Source organism: Papio anubis, chromosome 8 (genome assembly GCF_008728515.1).
Source record: "Papio anubis isolate 15944 chromosome 8, Panubis1.0, whole genome shotgun sequence".
Lineage (NCBI taxonomy): Eukaryota > Metazoa > Chordata > Mammalia > Primates > Cercopithecidae > Papio > Papio anubis.
Genome location: NC_044983.1, coordinates 90,081,861 through 90,095,458, shown reverse-complemented (window position 1 = coordinate 90,095,458; position 13,598 = coordinate 90,081,861). Strand labels below are relative to the sequence as shown.

The 13,598-nt window shown below is 39.6% G+C and overlaps 1 protein-coding gene across 7 annotated transcripts in view; it reads right to left on the bottom strand.

The window, feature by feature from the left end:
* The window catches only part of ESRP1 (epithelial splicing regulatory protein 1), a 71,882-nt gene that overhangs the window by 7,799 nt on the left and 50,485 nt on the right, over positions 1–13,598 (bottom strand). For 2 of the 7 annotated variants that reach the window (XM_009213345.2, XM_003902981.3), the window contains exons 14-15: positions 8,130–8,280; positions 2,652–2,761 (exon numbers count right to left, since the gene is read on the bottom strand). The exons of 2 other annotated variants lie outside the window; for them this stretch is intronic. In XM_009213345.2, coding sequence (XP_009211609.1) covers positions 2,687–2,761; positions 8,130–8,280 — 226 coding nt within the window. In that variant the 3' untranslated portion in view covers positions 2,652–2,686. The remainder of the gene's footprint in view (positions 1–2,651; positions 2,762–8,129; positions 8,281–13,598) is intronic. 3 more of the 7 variants (XM_003902982.4, XM_009213346.2, XM_009213347.2) reach the window with 2 other exon arrangements.

Below are 13,598 nucleotides of genomic sequence, written 5' to 3'. Positions count from 1 at the left end.
GATACTGATAAGGAGGTGGTAAATATATATATATATAAAAAACAATACAAGGTTAAGGGGAAAGAAACAAGGTCCAAAATTGCATGAGGGTATGAGAGGATGAAAGGAAGTATTTATTATGCTTGTTTCTGGGTGGTGGGATTATTAGTGACTTCTTTATACCTGTCTCTCTGTTCCAAATTCTTTGCAATGAGCACCCAATACTTTTATAATCCTATCTCCTAGAGTTGGTAAGATAATTAAATGAGATAAATTATGCCAAGTATTTCACACAGTGATCTATCCTTTTTTTTTGTTTTGAGATAGGGTCTTGCTCTTTGTCACCCAGGCTGGAGTGCAGTGGTGCAATCATGGCTCACTGCAGCCTTGACCTCCTGGGCTCAATTGACACTCCTACCTCAGCCTCCAGAGTAGCTGGGATTACAGGTAAATGTCACCACACCTAGGTAATTTTTTGTATTTTTTTGTAGTGACAGGGTTTCGCCATGTTGCACAGGCTGGTCTCAAATTTCTAGAGCTTAAGTGATCTGCCCACCTCGTTCTCCCAAGGTGCTGTGATTACAGGCATGAGCCACTGCTCTTAGCCTGATCTGTATTTTTAAAAATTTGTAATATAAAGGCACCTGACTTTATTATGATGAAAAGATGCAGACATCTGGATTAGAACACAGCACCCGATCTGTTATTCTGTCATGACTCTAAATATAGGGTAAAAAACTAGAGGTGGTGAGTAATGGTTCATAGTCAGTTTAGGACATTTCTGGTATAATGTCATAAGCTTCCATTTCTAGTCATTTCTTATCCAGTATACTCATTTAAAAATATAGACTGTGTGTTAATCAAATTCATAGACAACATTGTGTTCAACAATGAACACATGAAAAGAAAATACGGACCAAAATGGATATCAACAGGCTAGAACAATGTATTCTCACCACTGAGACAAAGACTAGAGAACACCCATTACCACTGCAAAGCATTCGTACGTGACACTCCTTGGTAGGACCAAGTATCCTGAAACCTCACCGAAAATGACAGATCTGAAAAAAATCTTCACTTCTAACTTAGAACTGGGGTTTCCACACTTCAGAGCAAAGGGCTAAGATGCAAATTCTTATTTCTCAATGATGACAAAGTATTGGCAACCTCATTTCCAGTTTAGAAACCACATGGTTAAAGCCCACAGGGTCCACAGCCATGAAAATGTTAACAAAATTGGGCATGCCAGCATGCCAACTTCAAAAAACTCAACAATCAAAAATGAATAAAAACCAGTATCAATTCCTGAACACATCCCTACAACTACATCTCCCAAGAAGCCTCAAAGAATGCCAGTATCCTTTAAGAAAAGATTGTGGATTAATGGGGATTGAGGAGAAACTGGACTCAAAACATTAATCTAGAAGACTATTTTCAAAGAAACTTATCAGGGTTCCTGTTGTCTACATTTAGTTCTAGAAAAGGAAAAAGACATGCAACAAAAAACTTTCCAATCATCTTGGATTAAAGCACATGTAAAAGTATGCCCAAATCTACTTAAACACATAATGCTAAGTGAAATAAATAAGCCAGTTACCAAAGGACAAATCAATCTGCTTAGGACTACCTAGAATAGTCACATTCATAGAGACAAAGTAGAATGGTAGTTACCATAGGCTGGGGAGAAGGAGCAATGGAGAATTCTTGTTTCATGGGTACAGAATGTTAGTTTGAGAAAATGAGAAAGTTCTGGAGGTAGATGGCGGTACCTGGTTGCACGACAATGTGAATGTACACTTAATGCTACTGGACACTTTAAAATTGTTAAGTTTTGTTGTGTATATTCTACAACAATCTTTTTAAAAGAGGAAACAGGAAAAATATACCCAATCCAAAAGAATCACTACATGACTCAGTGATTATACTCCTGGGTACACACCAAAGATAATTAAAAACAGATATTCAAATAATTATGCGTGAGTGCTCACATCAGCACCATTCACAATAGCCAGAAAGTGCAAACAATTAAAATGTCTATCAGTGGATAAAATGTCATATGTCCATAAATGAAATATTATTCAGTCATAAAAACAAATGAAGCATTAACATGTGCTACAAGGGTGAACCTAAACAGATAAACACAAAAAAGGTCACATGTATGATTCCATTTATATGAAATTATCCAGAATAGCCAAATCCACAGAGACAGAAAGCAGATTAGTTGCCAGGAGCTATTGGGAGAGAAAACAGGGAGTGACAAAAATGTTTTAGAACTAAATTGAGGTAGTAGTTGCACAATGTAGTGGATATATTAAAAACCACTGAGTTGTAAATGAGTTTAAAATGGTTAATTTTATGTTATGTAATTTTTACCTGAATTAAAAAAAAGAATACCCAACTCGTACTCCACATGAGAGATAGTAAATGAATGTCCAAAGGGAAAAGTCTTCCTTTGCCCCACAATAACAACTCTGATCCATTAATGTTGCTTAGATTCTATGTGCCTAGATGACAAACTTAATTCTAGTCTCCATTCCTTCCAGGATATCTGATATTTTATATTACACTGAAGAAAAGAAGGATTCTCTCAGTTGATTTCTAAATGCCTTCAGAATCTTGATCTCTATTTGTTTGGCCCTTTATAATTTAACTTGCACATCATAAAGCCTTACCTTCTTTTCTGAGGATGTTCTAACTGCTGGGGCCCTTAAATACAAACCCATTCTTTGGGTAGAGTCCTGGCCTGGTCATTTGTGTGTATAAGTCCATCCTCGGTTGCATACTAAAACGCAAGTTAAAACAAACAGGATCAAAAGACGGACAAACTGTCACTATGGATAATATTTCAACTAAATAGATCTACCAATGAAAGTACAGGACATTTAGATAGGAGGAAACAAACACAGGTACAAGCCATATACATATCTACTAACCCAAATCTTTATTTCTTAACATGTTTACATACCATAAGAGTCCCTTCTAGGATGGACATTAGATTGAAAACATGGATTACACACACACACATACACACACACACGGGACATTAGATTGAAAATATGGATTACACACACATGGGACATTAGATTGAAAACATGGATTACACACACACACATACACACACACACGGGACATTAGATTGAAAACATGGATTACACACATACACATATTGGTCTCTTAGGAGACCAATTTCTTCAGATCTTGCATAGTACTGTTTTCACGCTACTGCAAGTATGATTAAATATCAAATATTTGAGCACTAGTTATTTGCAAGGCATTGTACAATAAGCCCAATACCCAGTATCTCCAAACAACGCAGTGAATTTTAGATAGCATTAGATGTATTTGTTTTTTTTTTTTTTTTTTTTTTTTTGAGACTGAGTCTGGCTCTGTTGCCCAGGCTGGAGTGCGGTGGCCGGATCTCAGCTCACTGCAAGCTCCGCCTCCCGGGTTTACGCCATTCTCCTGCCTCAGCCTCCCGAGTAGCTGGGACCACAGGCGCCCGCCACTTCGCCCGGCTAGTTTTTTGTATTTTTTAGTAGAGACGGGGTTTCACCGTGTTAGCCAGGATGGTCTCGATCTCCTGACCTCGTGATCCGCCCGTCTCGGCCTCCCAAAGTGCTGGGATTACAGGCTTGAGCCACCGCGCCCGGCAGATGTATTTGTAATATCAGTCTTATTCTCCCAGTAGGGCAGCAAGTAAAGCTGCTAGGAGTGAGAGGTCCAAAGAAACAATCAGTACTTGAAGAGAAACAAAAACTCGCATCTATTGAAAATGTAAAAGGCATTGACGGTAAAGGGTAGTACAAAGAGCAAATGAAAATGTTAAAGGATTTGTGTAAGGATACCTGAGAGTCCATTCAGTATGAAAAAGTATTATCTAAAATATACACACGTTTCTTTTATGGACCAGAATGACATCCTCATTATCAAGTATTTTCATGGTAGTTTGTATAGATCCTTAGTCTTTCCACAAGCTACCTCCACCCCAGATGAAGTATGGAAGACACAAAGAGTAGTTTTTTGTTTGTTTGTTTTGAGACAGAGTCTTGCTCTGGAGCAACCAAGGTTACTTAAGAACCAACCACACCCTGGCCCTCTTAACATATATATATATATATATTTTTTTTTTTTTGAGGCGAGGTCTGCAGCTCTGCTCGCGCCCAGGCTGGAGTCGCAGTGGCCACGATCTGCGGCTCCTGCAAGGCTCTCCACCTCCCGGGTTCAAGCCATTCCTCCGCCTCAGCCTCCGAGTAGCTGGGACTACAGAGGCGCCCGCTCCTGCGCCCGGCTAGTTTTGCTATTTTAGTAGAGGCCAGGGGTTTCACCATGTGTTAGCCAGGATGGTCTCGATCTCCTGACCTCGTGATCCACCCGCCTCCGGCCCTCCCCAAAGTGCTGGGATTACAGGCAGGCCACGGCGCCCGGCCAACATATATATTTTTTTAATCGGAGTCTTGCTCTGTCACCCAGGCTGGAGTGCAATGTCGCATTCTCAGCTCAGTGCAACTTCCACCTCCTGGGTTCAATCACTTCTCCTGCCTCAGCCTCCTGAGTAGCTGGGACTACAGGCGTGCACCACCATGCGTGGCTATTTTTTTGTATTTTTAGTAGAGACAGGGTTTCACCATGTTGGCCGGGCTGGTCTTGAACTCCTGGCCTCAGGTGATCCACCCGCCTCGGCCTCCCAATGTGCTGGGATTACAGGTGTAATCCCAGGCCTAGAGTAGTTTTATGTAAGAAATTTTGTTTTGAGACAAGGTCTTGCTCTTTGTTACCCAGGCTGGAGTGCAGTGGTACAATCATGGCTCATCGCAGCCTTGACCTCCTGGGCTCCTGCACCTGGCCTAGAGTAGTTTTATGTAAGAAATTTTGTTAAAGGTTGGGGGAAAATACATAAAAAATTATATTTAAAGATAATTTATAAAATTATATATGCCATTATTACACCAAGATACGTATTTTTAAGAGACAGAATCAGAGACCATCAAATTTCTTCAGCTTCAGAATAGATAGAAAAGAGAAAAATAGGCCAGGTGCGGTGGCTCATGCCTGTAATCCGAGCACTTTGGGATGCGGAGGCAGGCGGGTCACGAGGTCAGGAGTTCGAGACCAGCTTGGCCAGCATGGTGAAACTCTCTCTCTACTAAAAAAATACAAAATATTAGCTGGGCATGGTGGCACGCGTGTAATCCCAGCTACTTGAGAGGTTGAGGCAGGAGAATTGCTTGAACCCAGGAGGCGGAGGTTGCAGTGAGCTGAGATTGCGCCATTGCACTCCAGCCTGGGTGACAGAGCGCGACTCCGTCTCGAAAAAAAAAAAAAAAGAAAAAGAAATTTTATTTACTCAACTAATTATTGCCTGGATATTTGCTTAGTTATTATATAATTATATAATTATATAAAATAACTAGAAATAAAATTAAAACCTCCCATTAAGCCAGCAACAGCAATATATGCACTCTCGGTAAACACAGATTACCCTTAAGTGAACAGTTTTTAAAAAATGTCATCCACTGATTTTATCGTCTTGGTTGCCAAATCTAAAGAAGATGGAACCCCATAATGAATTTAACTGAGAACACGAAACAAGAAGGCATGGACTCTTCAAGATAGTAGAAAATATGCGTTTTATGTAAGAATGATACAAAATTGAGTTAGGTGTAAAGATTTTTGAGTGCATGCATTATGACTGCCTCAAAGCTCAGATTACTGAAGAAGATATCAGAATAATCTGATAGGTTGAATTAGATAACTGAAGTTTCTATGTAATCCTAACTCACTGTTCCAGTTCATAAATTCCAAGCACTTCAGAAATGAAGGCCAAATGCCTTGAGATGAAATAATATTGCATAATCGTTATGTTTCTAGTTATACTGGACAACTCTATTTCAACCTTGAATGGTTCTAAGAAGTTACTAAAAAGAAAAACTGCTACAGACTGAAGTTATGTTATCTTAATTTTGAAGAATGTGAATCTTTTAGTCATAAACATAGAAATAATCCCTATTGCATGGTTGTGGTAAAATAAATACCCACAAATGCCAGCCATGACACTTTTTTTCTGAGATGGAGTCTCGCTCTGTCACCCAGGCTGGAGTGCAGTGGCGAGATCTTGGCTCACTGTAACCTCAGCCTCCTGGGTTGAAGCGATTCTCCTGCCTCAGCCTCCTGAGTAGCTGGGACTACAGGCGAATGCCACCACGCCTGGCTAGTTTTTGTATTTTTAGTAGAGACAGGGTTTCATGTTGGTCAGGCTGTTCTCGAACTCCTGACTTCAAGTGATCCACCTGCCTCAGTCTCCCAAAGTGCTGGGATTACAGGTGTAAGCCACCATGCCCAGCCGACACTCTTAATAATAAAGAGCAATTTTGCTTCATCTCATTACTAATTTATACGTAAGGCAACCTAATTCTATTCAGTGTGAATGTAAAAGTTTGTTAGTCTAACAAACGAAAAAGAAATTAATTGAGCTGAGTACTAAAACCCGAAACTTTCTTTGAACTTTCTTCACTAGGAAAACAAAGGAAAAAATAAAATACATGTCAAAATGTTTTCTCCATAATAAGCAATCTTTTCAATAAGTTTTCAGTAAAATCTTCCTTTTATAATCTAACGAATCAGACAGGAAGTTTAAAAAGTAATTTTTTTTTTTTTTTTTTTTTTTTGAGACAGAGTCTCGCTCTGTCACCCAGGCTGGAGTGCAGTTGCGCAATCTCAGCTCACTGCAAGCTCTGCCTCCTGGGTTCATGCCATTGTCCTGCCTCAGCCTCCCAAGAAGCTAGAACTACAGGCACCCACCACCATGCCTGGCTAATTTTTTGTATTTTTTTTAGTAGAGACGGGGTTTCATTAGCCAGGATGGTCTCGATTTAATGACCTCGTGATCCACCCACCTCAGCCTCCCAAAGTGCTGGGATTACAGGCGTGAGCTACCACACACAGCCAAAAAAGTAACTTTTTAATCCCTTTCAAAGTCTTCTAAAGGCAGCAAAATTGCTAAGGGAGGAGTATCTACCCACCTCCACCTTCCTTCAGCTTTTCACTATGAGCCATAGATTTTCTTTGTCAGAAAGTGTCCTTTGTATGTTTAAAAGCCCCTGAGAAAATGATAGCCACTTGGTAGGTTTGGGCCGGTAGCATCACCCCTGAGATAATTTTAGCTGAGATCACAGTCCTCCATGACTCATAGATGCCAAGCTCGTAAACCCATTGTAATCATCAATTAGCGTCTACAGACACAACCCTTGTAATGCTGTACTGAAAATGCTCACGGGCTATTTTAGAATGTGACTATTATTCCGAAAACAGCTTCTCAACTCTAAAGACTCAAGAAACGTTCAGATCCAGGAGGAAAGAGGACAATTTTTGCTATTAGTACAATAAAAAGACTGTAAGTCACTTAGTTTTTAGACATGGCAGGAAAGAAGGAATTCAAGACTTAGGTAATTATGTGACTTGAGGAAAGAAAGGTATCTGCTTAGATGGGATGACAATGTTCACTGTTAAAGAACTCTTAACTAAAAGTCATCTCATTCTTTAGCATATTTGAGAAAACAGCTGATGGACACAGACTGAGGTAGAAAAAACTGCCAAGAGCAAACATTAGCGTCACAAGAATAAATATGAAAGGCTCGCCAAACACCTGAGAGCTCATTCTAAGGTGTCACCACTTAAAGACTCATGAGTCTCCTAGGAGTTAGGCAATTTTTTTTTTTCTTCAGGTTATCCAGGGGCCTCTGACCATGTTTAAATACTCACCTTTAAAATCCATGTTTAAGTACTTATTGGTTTAGTCAAGGATTTGACACTTGACTTTGAATAAAACCCCTTAGCCAATCCTATTCTAGATGTAAACACTCATACTGCTGCATGCCCTTAAGAGCTTTCCCAAAGTAGCTCACTTTTCAAAAAGTAACTAAAAGATTAAGTTGGAAGACTTAAGACAGCATGGAAAAGCCTTAATTTTTGACAAGGGGATGAGTCTGAAGTTGGTCCCCACAGTGATTCCAGATCTATTTGTTTCCATAAGCAAATCCATTAGCATATATACACACACGAGTTTCATAGAATCTGTTTCTTTCCTGGCTGCATTCTTTAGGTAAATCAACTTAATAAGGGCACTGAGGATTATTCTCCTTCAAGCTACTGACCTGGTAACCTTGGAAGAAGTTAAGAATTTCCTTAACTCCAGTATTGTAGGCCAGGCCCTGCATTCTGACCACCGTGCCAGGCTGTGGAGGGACACCGCTAAGATTAGCAGCTGTAGGGAAGTAGCCAAGACTATTAGGCGAACCTGGGGGGCTAAAGGAAGAGAAAGCACAGTGAACCAATAGGAATAGACAATGTTGAATACTTACTATAAAAACATTAGTTACTTAAGGAAACAGAATTTCTCAAGGCAACCTTTCTTATACTTCTCAGAGCTGTCTTTCCTAAGACAGGTGAAAACACCACAGCAGTTCTGTCTCACGTTACCACGAAAGCCAAAAGTTGAAAGGCAGTGAGATTAGAGCTTAGTGCAGAATTACATACAGGGCTTCCTCACATCCCTGAGATTCTTAAGAGGAGAGGAAGGACAGAAGTAAGCCTCATGTCAACTCCACCACAAAGCACCCCTTCCGAGGCCCAGTTCTCTGATGATTCACAGGCTAGCTACCAGGAACACTAAGGCATGAAGAGGCACGCATACAAAGAACTAATGGGAACCACAGCCATGGAGACCAAAAGTATCCAAAGTGATTGCACCAAAGAGTAGACTGTTCTACCCATATGAGCATGAGGAATAGCACAGCAGTACTACAGCGAATCAAAGTACTAGAGTGCCCATTAGTTATATTTTCTTGCCTTTTAAAAAATGGGGGTGGGGGAAGTTGGAAGGGATACATAAAAAATTAAATCAATCACCATTAACACAAGGCAGAAAATTGATCAGTGGGTCTTCAGGTATATCTGCAACCATAACCTCCAAGGAACACCAGCCAAGTGAACACCCAACTTTATGTGACATCTCGAGTCATTACCATATTATGCAATTAGTTTCACCCTGTTCCCACCCAGTCTGTTTTCTACCTCAATTGGTGGCCATTATTAAAAAATTATTTTTATTACACAATTCATATTACATATGCAGTTTAATTAAAACTCATAATTGAAAATATATAGGGAATTTTTAAAAAGTCATCAGTGAGTAATATACACTCGCAACTTAGGATTATTAACCTTTTTTTTTTTTTTTTTGAGACGGAGTCTCGCTCTGTCACCCAGGCTGGAGTGCAGTGGCCGGATCTCAGCTCACTGCAAGCTCTGCCTCCCGGGTTTATGCCATTCTACTGCCTCAGCCTCCCGAGTAGCTGGGACTACAGGCGCCCGCCACCTCGCCCGGCTAGTTTTTTGTATTTTTTTAGTAGAGACAGGGTTTCACCGGGTTAGCCAGGATGGTGTCGATCTCCTGACCTCGTGATCCGCCCGTCTCGGCCTCCCAAAGTGCTGGGATTACAGGCTTGAGCCACCGCGCCCGGCCGGATTATTAACCTTTATTCATCTTTCTGAGTTGGTAATTGTCCCATTTCAAAGATAAACACATAACAGAAAGGACTAAAAGTCTTTGAGATGATCTATCATACATAATCCTACCAGATGGCTTAATGAAAATGGAGTCAGATGTGCCTCCAGTCCCAGACTTTGTCTCTAATTAGCATAGCTACCTTGAGTAAGTCACTTAATTCCTTCATTTGCTAACTAGGGGGTGATCAGCACTTTCCTAGTTTCACAGAACTGCTCTTCAGCTTCAGTGACTTAACATATCAATTTACTTCATAAACAATAAAAATGCTGTAACATTACTTCATTCTTGCTATTTTCATCACCAGCATATTTCATTATTTTAAAAACAATGGGAGCCTGAAACTATTACTTGACATTAAGCTGCCCTTAACCTATTATGTTGCTAAAGCAGCGGTCTTTAACTAATTTGCAAGTAAGAATCACCAGTGGAGTTTATGGGTTGTTTTTTAAACAACTCTCTATTATGAGATATTACCCCAACAAATTAAAAATTAGAAACTCAAGAAAGCAAAACCCAGACACTGATATAAATATATTTTAAAGGCTACTAAGTGATCATAATGTGAGATTTTAAGTCAATTTATGGGCAACTATGAGACTAGAGAAAGAAGAAATGCTAAACTTTTGGTCTGAGTAGAACATTAGCCACTATTCAGCCATACCTCTTCATTTTCACAGAGGTAGAAACAGAAGCTAAGAGTTTAATAATTTCTCAATGGGTCACATAAGTTACCTCTTGCCAAACTATAAGAACCACTCAAACTCTTGACTTCTGGTTCATTACTTTCCTCCTATACAACTAGCATTCACTCAAAGATGGTGTTTGCTCAGATAGATAGCAAGTCTAATCCTCAAAGGCCATCAGGACTTCTGCACAGATTTCATTACTGGTTACTTAGACTTTTCCAGACTAAATATAAAAGGTCATTTTCACAGCATACAACTTACTTTCACAGCTTTGTCCTGCCATATTCTATTCCATTTGCCTAAAGATCTTCTTCTATAAATTAAGCCTGAGGTCTCTAGTACTCTCAAAATATAATCAAGATAAAACCAGCCAAAGTAAATGTTGCACAACTAGAAATTTAAGGTTATAAATGACAATTATATTCCACATCTAAGGTACCATCTATTCTGATGAGGCTTAAATACAACACAATTTGGATTCTTACCCTTATTTTTCACAACTATGATTACCTGCTGTATACAAGGAACCATAAGAAAAATTTAAAAAGTCATATATCTACCTGACAGGGCATGAGAGTAAGAATTTTTCATCAACCTAAATTCTAGGCGAGGCACAGTGGCTCATATCTGTGATCCCAGCACTTTGGGAGGCCAAGGTGGGCAGATCACTTGAGGCCAGGAGTTCGAGACCAGCCTAGCCAACATGGTGAAATCCCATCTCCACTAAAAATACAAAAAAAAAAAAAAAAAAAAGGAAAAGAAAAAAAGAAAAAATTAGCCAGGGATGGTAGCTCAGGGAGGCAAAAGCAGGTGATCATTTGAGGCCAGGAATGTGAGAGCAGCCTGGCCAACATGGTAAAGTCCTGTCTCTAATTAAAAACAACAACAAAAAATTAGGTCGGGCGTAGTGGTTCATGCCCGTAATCCCAGCACTTTGGGAGGGCAAGGTGGGTGGATCACGAGGTCAGGAGATCAAGAACATCCCGATTAACACAGTGAAACCCCGTCTCTACTAAAAAATACAAAATTTAGCCGGGCATGGTGGCAGGTGCCTGTAGTCCCAGCTACCCAGGAGGCTGAGGCAGGACAATGGCGTGAACCTGGGAGACAGAGCTTTCAGTGAGCTGAGATCGTGCCACTGCACTCCAGCCTGGGTGACAGAGCAAGACTCTATCTCAAAAAAAAAAAAAAAAAAAAAATTCAGCCAGGCATGGTAGCACATGCCTGTGATTCCAGCTGCTTGGGAGGCTGAGGCACAAGAATCACTTGAACCCAGGAGGCAGAGGTTGCAGTGAGCCAAGATTTGCTAAACTCCAGCCTGGGCAACAAAGTGAGACTCTGTTTCAAAACAAAAAAACCCTAAATTCTAAATTTTAAGGTCTTTTGTGGATTACTGAAATAAGAATCAGCAATAATAATTTACATTATAAAAATGACAAGATAAAGACAAATATGAACTTGTATGTAGAAAAATAAAGAATTTACTAAAAAACTACTAGATCGAGTAAGCCAGTTCAGCAAGGTTACATAAGATCAATACAGGGATAAATCAATTGCATTTCTATACACTACAACCACCAAAAATCAAACAATTCTATTCACTATAGCATCAAAAATAGAAAAGCATTTAAAAGTGCAAGACTTGCACACTGAAAACTACAAAACATTGTTAAAAGAAAAAATCATCTAAATAAATGGAAAGACAGCCCATGTTCATAAATGTAATTTTTTTTTGAGACTGAGTCTTGCTGTCACCCAGGCTGGAGTGCAGTGGTTTGATCTTAGCTCACTACAACATCCGCCTCCCAGGTTCAAGCAATTCTCGTGCCTTAGCCTCCCAAGTACCTGGGATTACAAGCATGTGCCATCACATCCGGCTAATTTTTGTATTTTCAGTAGAGACAGGGTTTCCCACGTTGGCCAGGCTGGTCTCAAACTACTGGTGGCTTCAAGTGATCTGCCCACCTCAGCCTCCCAAAGTACTGGGATTACAGGCATGAGCCACCATGCCTGGGCAAGACTTAATATTGTTAAAATGGCCATACCACCAAATTGACCTACAGATGCAATTAAATAACTATCAAAATTCCAGCTGTCTTTCATACAGAAATTGACAAAACTTAACCTAAAATGTATATGGAAATACAAAGGATCCAGAATAGTCAACAAAGAAAAATTAGGACTTTTTCTTCACAAATTCAAAACGTACTACAAAGCTACAGCAATCACAACAGTATAGTACTAGCATAAGGAGAGGCATATAGACCCACGGAATGCAATTGAGAGAACAGAAACAAACCTTTACACTTATTATCAATTGGTTTTGTTTTTGTCTGTTGAGGGATTTTTTTTGGGGTGGGGGGGTTTCACCATGTTAGCCAGGATGGTCTTGATCTCCTGACCTCATGATCTGCCCGCCTCGGACTCCCAAAGTGCCAGGATTATAGGTGTGAGCCACGGCACCTGGCTGTTGAGGAATTTTATTTGTATATATTATATCCCCAAGAAGATGAATCCCAGGGTTTTTCCTCCTGTGTGTTTTCATCGTGCTTCTTCATGGTCTGTGATGCCAGCCCAAGTTGTCAGTATAATGAAACGAAACTGATGACATGGAAGCAGATAATCCTGCCACTTTTCTAGATCTTTGAGTTGCACATGAAATCTGAGGATGATCACACTTGTTTAACTTGCCTGTGAGGTTCACAACAATTTCCCCAGCTCTGATCTCAATGACTTCAAATTCGCCATTGCAATCACACTGGGGCACAGCCTTCTAAGAACCTGATGTTTGCCTTTCTTTTTGACATTGTTGATGCTCTTAAGAGCAATGGTCAGGACATTCATGTGCACCATTTTGATGGCACAAAAAGAGCTGGTCATAGATTTTTGATAAGAGTTACTAGAACACAATTTGATGTGGAAAGAGGTGTTTTCAATAAATGGTGCTGTAACAATGGACTATCAACACATAAAAGGATGACTATTTTTTTCTAAAGGGATGATTTTAGACCCCTACCTCACACCACACAAAAAATTAACTCAAATCGAATTATACCTAAACCTAAGAGTTAAAACTACAAAACACTTATAAAACATAGTAGCAAATCTTTGTGACCTTGGGTTAGATATCACATCAAAAGTGTAAGGGAAAAAATAACTTAACTATCAAAATTAAAAACTTTTAGACTTTAAAGGACACTATCAAGAAAATGAAAAGACAACCTACAGAATCGGAGAAAATATTTGTAAATGATGTCTTATAAGATTTCATATTTAGAATATATGAAAAAAATTTACAAGTGAAAATAATCCAACTTAAAAATGTGCAAAGGATTTGAGTAGACATTTCTCCAAAGATGTGCAAATAG